This window comes from Ictalurus furcatus, chromosome 4, assembly GCF_023375685.1.
Source record: "Ictalurus furcatus strain D&B chromosome 4, Billie_1.0, whole genome shotgun sequence".
Lineage (NCBI taxonomy): Eukaryota > Metazoa > Chordata > Actinopteri > Siluriformes > Ictaluridae > Ictalurus > Ictalurus furcatus.
The window spans coordinates 10,326,578-10,338,514 of NC_071258.1; the positions used below are offsets into that span (position 1 = coordinate 10,326,578).

Below are 11,937 nucleotides of genomic sequence, written 5' to 3' on the forward strand. Positions count from 1 at the left end.
AAGCGACTTTCTGATGAACAGTCAGTCAATTTGTTAATACTGAATAAAGGGGTGGGGGAGACCCACAAATAACTACATAAAACAAAATCCATCCACCCAATTTCTACACTGCTTATCCTACAGGGTCGTGGGGAACCTGGAGCCTATCCCAAGGGGGCATGGGGCACAAGGTGGGGTACACACTGGACAGGGTACCAATCCATCGCAGGGCACAAACACACACATTCACACACCCATTCATACACTATGGACACTTTGGACATGTCAATCAGCCTACAATGCATGTCTTTGGACTGGGGGAGGAAACCGGCGTACCAGGAGGAAACCCCCACAGCACGGGGAAAACCTGCAAACATAAAAGAATACATTTCCAAAGACCATTTAAGCACTTAAAATTGTCACTGAAAAATCTGTTTACACAGAAATATTTTGCTCCTGGGGGCTGGCTTGACTGTGTTTTTCTGAGCTGGGGCTGGCTTGACCGCAGTCTTAAACTTGTCAAGTTAGAGCTCCAGTCTTAAATAAGTCAAGACTGGAGCTCTAACATTAGACCTTTTTTTTTTACTCCTTGAACAGCACAGTACTTACTTAGCCAAATCCCCTCCTGAACTCTAAAAGAAGAACGCAAGAGACAGGAAACAAAAGCCCATAGTAAAAAGTCTGTTTTATTGGGGGAGTTCTGTTCTGTTGTTTTGGTTGGGCATTGGGCTTATTAACAAAATGCAACAACTCATCTCCCTGTTACTATCCACTCATATAATACAATGAACATCGGTAATCAATAGAAAGAGACACATTAAACCACAGACATTTGCTGCACATTATTGGGGGGGGGGGGGGGGATTTGAAGTCAAATAAAATCAAAGTTAACTTTAAGCACATTTGTGAGTAATATTGCTTTTTTAAAATATTGTTTTCTTTAAATCAGTGGTGAATTATTGTCTAATACTGCTATATGAATGATACAAAAGTACATTTAAAAAAGGCAGAGAATGATATAATTACAGCAAAGTTTGAAGGCATTTTAAAAGTTTTGAAGCGATTTGAAGTCAAATAAAATCAAAGTTAACTTTAAGCACATTTGTGAGTAATATTGCTTTTTTAAAATATTGTTTTCTTTAAATCAGTGGTGAATTATTTTCTAATACTGCTATATGAATGATACAAAAGTACATTTAAAAAAGGCAGAGAATGATATAATTACAGCAAAGTTTGAAGGCATTTTAAAAGTTAGATGAAGGAGAAGACATTTAATTGTGTCGTTTTTTTTCCCCTACCATTCAGTGCCTTGCATAGGTATTCACCCCCGTTGAACTCAACAAACTGCATTTGTTTCATCATCGGGAGATTGCGAGTTTAAATCCTGCCATCGATATAGCCATCCATGGCCGGAAGCCAACAGAGCAAAATTGGCCATGCCCTCTCTCCCTTGTCAATCACAGTGACACTAGCCAATCATGGGCACCTGTGATGTATGCGGAAGGGGGCAGATAGCGCTTTCCTCCGAGTGTGTTACACTGCCCTGTGATGCAGCATGAGCAGCAGTTTGAAAATATGCATTGGCTGGCTTCACGTGTTTCGGAGGAAGCACGTGTTCACTTCACCTTCTGTTGTGTGATGGAGCTGGCTGGTGAGTGGGAATTGACAGATGACCAAATTGTGCAAATCAAATTGTAAAAATCCCAACCAAGCTCATTTCAGTTTTTGGTTGGTTCCAAAATCTGGAAAAGTTCAAGAGGGGTGAATATTTACGCATGATGGCATGACAAGACTGATCATATTGGTTACTGGTCAAATGTTTAGTCTGCAAATCAAATGTTATTAAAACAATACAAAAGGCTCAAGCAGAGGACTACAATCAGGACTATCCATTAAACAGATAATTTAAGAGCAAATACCACACATTTCTTTATGATTTGATGGAATGTGTGTCATTTAAGAGCAAATACCACACATTTCTTTATGATTTGATGGAATGTGATCAAATCGATCTGGTCAGCTTGTGTTTGTTAGCCCTTTTTCAAGTAACATTATGGGAGGCACTTGTCAGATGACCTGGACATAGCTTCATCTCAAGCTAGAACATGCTTCTTGCATGCTTCGCTTTTGTTTAACCCCACACTCTAAGGAGTACTACAGGTACCGCTGAAGTGGTGCTTCAGTAGTCTCAGACGCTCTGCTCATAGAGGTATAGCTTGTGAGACTATAGTCCTCCATTAATTTTGGCATTCTTTATTGCCACTGCAAGATGAATTTTCCCATGGAAATAGAAATATATCAAGTATAAAAAGGGCTAGTTCTCAGAATTGTGATTACTGTGTCTGTGACAGTTATTTGTGTAACCTTTAGGAAATGATTTAGGAAAAAAACATTATCCTACAGTTAAAGAAACAGCATTTACAGCAGATGTGCAAACACTGGAATCTTCTCTCAGTTCATGATAAACCTTCAAACCTTGAAAAAAAGCAAAGCATGCTTTGGTAAAATCCTCTTACAATATGAAACGTGTATTTACTTTTACTTTGTACTCTATAAAATTATTAAATGATTAATTATGCAATGGTAGAATTGGAAAATTTCATCAATTATGTGTTTACTTTAGCACTGACAGCAATCTCTACTAAACTATAGAACATTGGGATTTTATGTTGCATATCCATGGCTCTGCTACCTAAATTGAGACATGTATATAAACTCCAAGGCATTCAATAATTTCACACTTTTGTCTTTCCACATTATCATTTAAAATGTCAGAACAAAATCCAAAGGAAGTACACATGCTATACTGAAACAGTACTGTCTTGTATTAAAGTGTAAGAAAATGGGAAAATAGTGAAAGGGAACAGGAAGTACTGTCCGAGTTTTTTTTGGCAGTACAGCTCCATGTTTGCAGGAGCTCAATGTTAAGAGATGGGCGATTACTGGGTCTGCTCCAAGTTCCCCCGTTCCAAAATCCCAGTTTATGTTTTAGAGAGTATGAGCCATATCATACCCTCTTAGCCGCCCCATCTCTCATCTTAAGGCAAATGGTGTTTCGTGTTATATACTGTTTATTTAAGTCTTTGTTGAAGATCTAGGTCAGGCAGGAGGCGGTCGTATATTCTCCAGCGTTTGGACAGCAGGTAGGGAGAGAAACGCCCTCCCCACACACCCTCCGGCACGGTAACAGGCATATCCCAGAACACCAAGCAAGGCCCCTTTCATCACAGTACGCAACACCCAGCCAAATCGCGACGGTGGCACCACACTGCGGGAAAGATATTACGTGAGGCAAGTGATAATAAAATGCAATAAGTGTGGAATCGATTCAACAGAACTGAAAACATACACACCTCATGATCTCGTGAATATTAAGCTCTTCATCCCAGTTTTTCTCAATTCCAGGAACATGGCCCATTCCAACCACTCCCACCACCACAGCAGGCACTTCTGCGAAAATATGCAACATGTACAAGATACTTTGGAAGACAGGTTTTGTTAAATGGCTCTTAAAAAGAAAAAGCCAGACCTATAACACATGAACCTGCACTTAATACTATGTACATCCTGAACTACAATAAAGTATTATAAGTATTATCTGGTGTTTGTCCCACACAAATGACAACCAAATTAAGATTATTGCAATTACTGAAGATTATTATTTGCTCTGACCAAAGAAAGTTTTTCCAAAATAGTCTTGTAATTACTGTCATAAATTCAGGTTCTTCTTCAGCATTAAAAAAAAGGTCACTTCCCTAAGCATGGTTGTCAAAGTGGGGACTCAGTGGTCCATTTCCTTTTTCAATTTTGTTGCAGTGGTAAAAATCACATCCCCCCCTATCATCAAAGCTAAATTAATTTACTATTGGGATCTTATCGTTATTAACTTGAATTGCATGAGTTTAATCCAAATCTCAATAATTCAAAAACAGTATACCTACAAATTGTGTCACCTTGAATCTTTAAAATTATTTTAATTTTAAAATTGTGTTCTGTGAGTGGAAAGTTCAAAAACGGAACTGCTTTACGGCTTTTGGTTGTTGTTTTTTTAGTTACATGGGCACGGTGGCTTATCGGTTAGCACATTTGCCTCACCCCTCCAGCGTTGGGGGTTCAAATCCTGCAAACTCCGTGCACACGGGGCTAGGCATGTTCTCCCTGTGCTTTGGGGGTTTACTCCCTCAGTCCAAAGACATGCACTGTAGGCTGACTGGCATTTTCAAATTGTTCGTAGTATGTGAATGTGTGTGTGATTGTGCCCTGCGATGGGTTAGCACCCCGTCCAGGGTGTCCCTCGTCTTGTGGCTCCAGGCTCCCCCGTGAGCCTATGTAGGATAAGCGGTATGGAAAATGGATGGATGGGTCCCTGCCCTAAACCGTACAAGCATGTGATGGCTTGTGCATTACTCACTCTGGCCATTAGGTGGCGCCTCAACACAGCGAGCCGCCTGTCTGAGCGTGTGGGTGAGGTAGATGTCTCGCTCTGCAACAATGGTGCGGTGCAATGCGGGAAATTCGCCAATCATCTCTGACATCGTCTGTTCCAGCAGATCCTTCTGTTTGCACTTTTCTACGTCCTCCTTACTGACAAGCATGCAAACAAACACACCTCACACACTGACTTCAAATGCCTTGGTGAACAGAAAGTTTGTCAAGAAAAGGCATTAAAGTTTCAGCAAGCTTAGTGCATAGTTTTCATAAACAAAACATGATTCACTTAAAAAGAAACTCATAGTAATCCCAAAAAAGATATTTAATGACAGACTTTCTATATGGAGGCAGGAGTACAGAGTGAGGCTGTGCTGCAGGTACCTGATAGGGTCAGACAGGAAGCACAAGCCCCAGGCAAGCCGTGCTTTCTGCCACAAGCTCAAAGCAGCAATGGCACGTTTGAACGTCACAGGGATTGGCCTGTCCCCGAGGTGAAACTTACAGAAAGGGACTTTACCTGCCTGTGAGAGATGAGGACATTTTTCTTGCTGTGATCTGAGTGCCAGATAGCAATCTTATAAACAAACAAAATCAGGCAGCATACAATATTAAAAAACACCATCTGCTGTCTCATCATCAGAATCAAGAACTTGTGTGAATGAGAGATGACTGTGTGGGAGCGTGTCTATGCCAACCTCTTTGAAGGCTTCTCTAAACTCTCCTCCAGGCGCCATACCCAGCTGCTCAGTGATGTGAGCAGAGACTTTTAGCAGCAGGATCTGCATGAGGCCCGACATCAAGCCATTCTGGTGAAGCAAAACAGGACAAAGAGGGAGAGAACGTGAATGACGGACATGTTACGATTCACAGGGCATCACAATGTCTGCTGTATAGCTCACCTGTTTGATGGCCTGCTGGACCTTCTCCAGGTTGATGTCCTTGGCCTCCTTGAGCAGCGTTTTTTCATCCATCTTTAGCATGGACACTCTGTACTGGCACAGCTCCACCACCACCACATCTGGCTGCACTGCACGGATTGTCTAAAATAAATAAACGAGCACATAAATGAATAAAATGTGTCATGTAGTAGGTCCAATTTTTATGTTTTGAACCCTGAAAAACCCTGATGCTCTATAAATCTGTGGTCTAAATTGAAGTCCACATGCACACAAACCGAAGAAGATAAATGAGCTTAAAATGTTCTGCATATAGGAGTGAACAAAGATCCCTCTAGAAGTGTCTCCAACCTAATGTTTCACCTGACATTTTTATTACCTCACTCAAAAAATCCTTGCTACACTTTGATAAACAGTTAGAAGTTAGTTCCTGTTCTCCTGCATGGGGCCTAAGGCTGTGACTGCTGTGAGGGACAGAGAAAATATTCCTGAGCACTGGTAAAAATGATTCCATGTCTCTGTACCTAAAGTATCTAAAGCATGGTCGCTGTAAATATTCCCTGAACATGATGTCGTAATAGACAAATTTGGTGGTGAGAAATTCTTCATAGCGGAAAGCTACACAGTTGATTCACAGTTGAGCTTAGATTCACGGGAAGGTGTGGTCTATCTCGAACAGGCTTGGGGAGTAATGGAATACATGTAACGGCGTTACGTAATCAGGATACAAAAAATGGTAACTGTAATCCATTACAGTTATGTCAAAAAACAAAATCAGATTACAGGTACATTTTGTTTAAAAAAAAAGGGGATTTTATATAGATAGATAGATAGATAGATAGATAGACGATATTTAAATAAATGTAAAAACAACAAGGTGGTACATATTTGCATTGACAAATACAGTAAGCTTTTCTTTATTAATATTATTGTGCCTGCCGTGTTTGCATTTACAGTGGTGCTTGAAAGCTTGTGAACTCTTTAAAATGTACTGAAAGCAAAGGTTCACATACTTTTGCCACTCACAATAATGTAATATTGGATAATTTCCCTCAATAAATAAATGACCAAGTATAATCATTTTGTCTCATTTGTTTAATTGGGTTCTCTTTTTCTGCTTTTAAGACTTGTGTGAAAATTTGATGATGTTTTAGGTCATATTTATGCAGATATACAGAACATTTCACAAACCTTCAAGCACCACTGTAACTTCCATAAATGTATAGAATGTACAGAAGACTCTTGTCCATTCAACCTGATAATCACCTCACTAAAACACTACAAAATATTATTTAATAAGCAGCAAATGTGGGCGGTCATGCTGCGACTCTCATGCTGTAGTCAAAACACACACTACAACTGGCTCCATATATTTACACCGTGCCAAACACATCAAATATTGGTACTTTTCACTGGATGCTTGTCGATCGAGGTTGTGATTAATGGCATCAGTCAATCGTGATTAATGTTAATGTTGCAGCAGCATTTGTTCACATCAAAAGGTTGTAACATTTTTTTTTTAAACCTACATGCTATTCTTTATATATGGTACTAAACCAGCAGGTATTCAAACTGCCTTAATGAAAAGCACTATTTTTTGCAGTCACAGCTCTCTATAAAAACTAACGAAACTGATTAATATCCTTATAATGTCCATTGTTTCAATACCAAACAAAAATATAGTAGACTGGCTGCAGTCCAATTCTGTAGTCATGTGCTCCAGTGGAGTGCTCTTATAATAAAAGTGTAATAAATGATATTTCATTAAATGCAATCTACATTACTAAAACAATTATAAAACAGAATATTACACTTTAACTGATAAGACAGTTAGCAAAGAGTTACTCTTCGAGAAGTCTAGCTTCACCACTCTTTGATTGGCTTTAAGATCCTCACCGTAGTTACATCTTTCTTGCTGCTGTCGCTGAAGTGAGCCGTGCCCACCAGATAGACCACACTGCCCTCTGGTGTAGTGAGCCGAGTCACAGTGTCAGGGAGGTCAGGGTTGGTCTGCCTCCTCTGAGCCCGCATCTTCCACAACACTTCAACCGCCTCCATGTCCGCTACACAGAGAGAGAGAGAGAGAGAGAGTGAGAGAGAGAGGGAGAGAGGGATAGAGAGAGAGAGAGAGAGAGAGAGAGAAAGAATGAAAGAGAATATCAGTGGAAGTTTCCAGTACATGCACCAGTCAAATATTGGTAGTAATATATAGTAGTCAAATATTCATTGTGTATTTGGCCTAAACAAGTGCTTTGCAAAGTACTTTGTAAACTTATCTATTTAATAAATAGCAAAAACTCACAGAGTTCAAGTGAATAGCGATTCTGTGCGTCATCCTCTGATATACCGACAGATTCCTCCTATACACAAAGAAGAAAAATATTAATAAAGACAACAGGAAAATGATAACTTACCTTAAAATGGGCTTAATCAAGGTTTACGACATTATAGCACTCCTAATACATGGTGTAACTAAAGTTTATTTATTATTTTATCAATTTATTCAATTATTATTTTTTGACACGCAGTATCACAGGCCTTAAGTTGTCTTTTTAATTATAAACCATCAACAGCACTACACACCAACATAAGCAAAGCAGTAAACAGTGCTGCACCGGGGTAGTCTTGGTAAATATGAGAAAAGAAGGCTGTGAAATAATTGTCTTTATTGTTTAACCTTTTGATATTTGGTTTAAACAAATTCACAATACTCTGCTCCCATGGATATCCAACAATTGCAAACACAACACAGGTTTATAAAAATATCTTTGTTAAATATAGGTGTGCAACAATTATTGGCACCCCTATGAATTCATATGAGAAATATATTTGAAGTATATTCCCATATTTTACATTTTACATATTTCCCATATTTTACATTTACGATATTTTACATTTTTTAGTACACCTGGGTGACTAGGAACAGGAAATTGTTCAACTATGACTTCCTTTTTCACAGGGGTATAAATATGAGGTAATACATAGGCCAAATTCCCTTAATCATTCATAACAATGGGTAAGACCAAGGAATATAGCTGTGATGTTGTTGAGCTTCACAAAATGGGAAGTGGCTATAAGAAAATAGCACAAGCAGTTTTTCTGCCAGAGGACCTGGACATTTTGTTAGGACACATGGCATCATGGACTATCAAATATCAACAGATATTAAATGAAAACCTGACTGCCTCTGCCAGAAAGCTTCAAATGAGCCGTGGTTGGAGCTTCCAGCAGGACAATGATCCAAAACATAAATCAAAATCAACACATAAATGGTTTACTGGCCACAAAATCAAAGTCCTGCCATGGCAATCCCAGTCCCCCGACTTGAAACCCATAGAAAATTTGTTGGGTGAACTGAAGAGGAGAGTCCACCATTTGAAGGATCTGGAGAGATTCTGTATGGAGGAATGGTCTCAGATCCCTTGCCATGTATTCTCCAACCTCATCAGTCATTATTGAAGAAGACTCAGAGCTGTTATCTTGGCAAGAGGAAGGTAGCACAAAGTATTGACTAAAAGGGTGCCAATACTTGTTGCACACCTATATTTAACAAAGTTTTTTTTTTAATAAACCTGTACTGTGTTTGCAATTGTTTGATATCCATGAGAGCAGTGTATTTTTGTGAAATTTTTAAACAAAAAATCAAACGGTTGAACAATAAAGACAAATTTTCACAGCCTCCTTTGCTCATATTTACCAAGGGTGCCAATATTAGTGGAGGGCACCATATAGGAATGTAAACCTGTAATGATCACGATTCCTTCAAGACTACAGGAAAGGGTTTTACAGAACAATTTGTGTTGCCATTGTGCATCGGGACTGGAGATCGTGGGACCAGGTGGTTTTTACTGTCATGGGGGCAGGAGCCGTCTGATAAAGAAAGGCCATGTTTATTACCATAATAAGTGTACTGGACACAGCTGGATGCTTTCACAGTGCAGCATGATGTATTTACCACATTCATTCATCCATCCATCTTCATTATATATTTAATTCTGGTTAGGGTTGCTGTGATTATTTTTATTTTATTTTTTAAATGTGAGAAATAGAACCAACTAAATAAAAAAAATAATAATCTGAGGCAGGTACAAACTAAAATAATTGCAGGAGGGTCTAGATTGGTCACTTCAGATGGTGGTGTTATGTAATTTAAAGTGAGTGAGTCACGTGATTTTACACCTTTGAGGAGAAAATTCTGGCATATGCTTCATTTAATGTGGCACAATAAGGGGCACGCAGAGATGTGTAATGGACATATATTAAAAGCAAAACAAGACTATAAGGATGTCTCATGTCTGTCCCATAAAAATAGACCAGTTACAGATATGAAAGTCCCTCCGGTCTTACCTCTGAATTATTGTCCTGGTCCATGGAGCGACGTCAAATAAAACTAATCCTCAGTTATCTAACAACAACAAAAAGTCAACAAGTTACGACGCATATCTGAATCATAACTTTCTGAAAATGAGCTGAGCAACAGGGAGCAACAACAGAGTCAAGCGAACAGTCTATGATAAACCTACCACCTGGATCCCAGGACCACGTATGCGTTTCGGCATGGCTAAATTCCAAATCACTTTCTATCGGAGTTAAGGTGCACTAGCTAGTGTGCAAGAGATATTATGTCATGCACTATGTAGTACAGTTATCAAGGGAGAATTAGAGCCATTTGAGATCCAAGGTTGACTTCAGTATCAGAGAGAGAGAGAGAGAGAGAGAGTTCATTTCGGTAACACGTTAAACTCGGCTCCATAATCAGCAACGACAAATTTATTCTTACAATAAAATATCCAAAATGTCCAGTTTAAGCAGCATTCACCTGTTCTGGCTTGTATCAACATTCAGCAGCATATATTTCGTTGTGCTAACGTCAGCTATAACCAGTATGTGTCATACTGCATCGAAAAACCGAAGCCGAGAATGAACTCAGCAAGTTAACACAACTCTGACATTTTCTGAACACACAATCAGACAACAATATACGGGAAAGCAATACCAGGGTAGATACTGTAGCCATTATTTGGCTACCTGGCTATTCATTAGTTTGGGAATTCAGAAACAGGAGCCCGTTAGCTTCAGCTAACCAACTAGGCTAGCGAGATAGCAAGCTAACTTCTCGTGATTTCACTAACAATTCAGTGCACTCCAGATTATTTGGACTTCTTGGTTACTTTTTTTTGGGGGGGGGGTATTTCCACGTGATTACTATCCTACTTTATTACTGTCAGCATGCTGTTTCAGTCCAAACACTTTTTTTTGAGACAATCCAACTAGCGTAATGACGTAGCAGCTGTAGCTAGCGAGGAGATTCAGCCAGCTCTTTTCTGGTAAAGGGCTAGCTATCCAGCCCAGCTACCCAATGCTGACTTCAGCTCAATTACACCACCCCAGAGTTCACGCAAAGTTTTTCTGATCACGTAATTCAATTATTACAAGAGCAACCATAAGGAAGTATTAACCATAAACTGCAAAACTTGACAATAATGTGAATAAACCCACAACAAAGGAGAAACGATTAAACTTACGACAGACCGGTCTCAGGTTCCGCCCATTGAATGATTTCTGGGTATTGTAGTGTTCATAAGTCAGATTTACAAAATGATGTGGTGGAGAACATTCACAAAACTTCGACCTAAAAGCTAAAGTTAGAAGTAAGGGCAAGTAAAACTGAGTAAGAGCCACTGAGAGCATATAAACGTGTAAATACTGAGGTGTGTATATATACACATACACACATACCACTGCGGGATGAATTTTCATGGAAATAGAAACAGATCAAGTATAAAAAGGGCTATTTCTCAGAATTGTGATTATTGTGTCATTATTTGTGTAACCTTTAGGAAATTATGTTCCCCCAGACCAAACATAATCCTACCAGATGTGTGAACACTGGGGTCTTCTCTCAGTTCATGTTAAACCTTCAAATCTTTTTTTTTTTTAAGCAAAGCATGCTTTGGTAAAATCCTATTACGATATGAAGCGTGTATTTACTTTTACTTTGTACTCTATAAAATTATTAAAAGGTTAATCATGCAATGGTATGAATGGTAGAATTGGAAAATTTCATCACTTGTTTGCTTACTTCAGCACTGACATGTTACTCATAATAAATGTTCAAGTTCACCTTCCTGTTTTAGTAGTATTGTACTGTCTTGTGTTTTGTTAGCACATGTTTGAGGAATGTTGTTTCGTTTCACTGTGTACTGTACCAGCTGTATATGGTTGAAGTGACAATAAAAACCACTTGAACTTGATATAATCAGCAAAAAAAAAGAAAAGTCCTCTCACATTCAACTTCTTTTATTTCTGGCAAATTTCTTGTGTAAAAATGTGTAAATATTTGTAATAACATAGAGAGATTCAACAACTGAGACATAAACTGAACAAGTTTCACAGACATTTGATGAACCGAAATGGAATAATGAGTCCCTGAACAAAGTGGGGTCGATATCAAAAGTAACAGTGAGTATCTGGTGGCCTCCAGCTGCTTTAAGTACTACAGTGCATCTCATACTCATGGATTGTACCAGATTTGTCAGTTATTGCTGTGAGATGTTACTCCACTCTTCCACCAAGGCATTTAAAAGTTCTCGATCATGTCTGGGGACACACATGTTTACATGTAATTTTC

General features: G+C 38.9%; 1 protein-coding gene across 3 annotated transcripts; it reads right to left on the reverse strand.

Annotated features, from left to right (window-relative positions):
- Positions 1–494: 494 nt before the first annotated feature.
- Positions 495–11,195, reverse strand: trabd (TraB domain containing). Of its 3 annotated transcripts, none has more exons than XM_053622870.1 (10): positions 10,839–11,195; positions 9,654–9,711; positions 7,609–7,666; positions 7,203–7,369; positions 5,310–5,450; positions 5,106–5,216; positions 4,792–4,931; positions 4,391–4,563; positions 3,333–3,429; positions 495–3,247 (listed from the first exon to the last, which is right to left on the reverse strand). In XM_053622870.1, the coding sequence occupies exons 2-10, from the start codon at positions 9,675–9,677 to the stop codon at positions 3,079–3,081; spliced, it is 1,080 nt and encodes a 359-aa protein (XP_053478845.1). In that variant the 5' UTR covers positions 9,678–9,711; positions 10,839–11,195; the 3' UTR covers positions 495–3,078. The 3 variants fall into 3 exon arrangements, with proteins under 3 accessions (XP_053478845.1, XP_053478844.1, XP_053478843.1); XM_053622869.1 differs by lacking the exon at positions 10,839–11,195 and adding an exon at positions 9,830–9,850; XM_053622868.1 differs by having other exon boundaries at positions 496–3,247; positions 10,832–11,194.
- Positions 11,196–11,937: the final 742 nt, after the last annotated feature.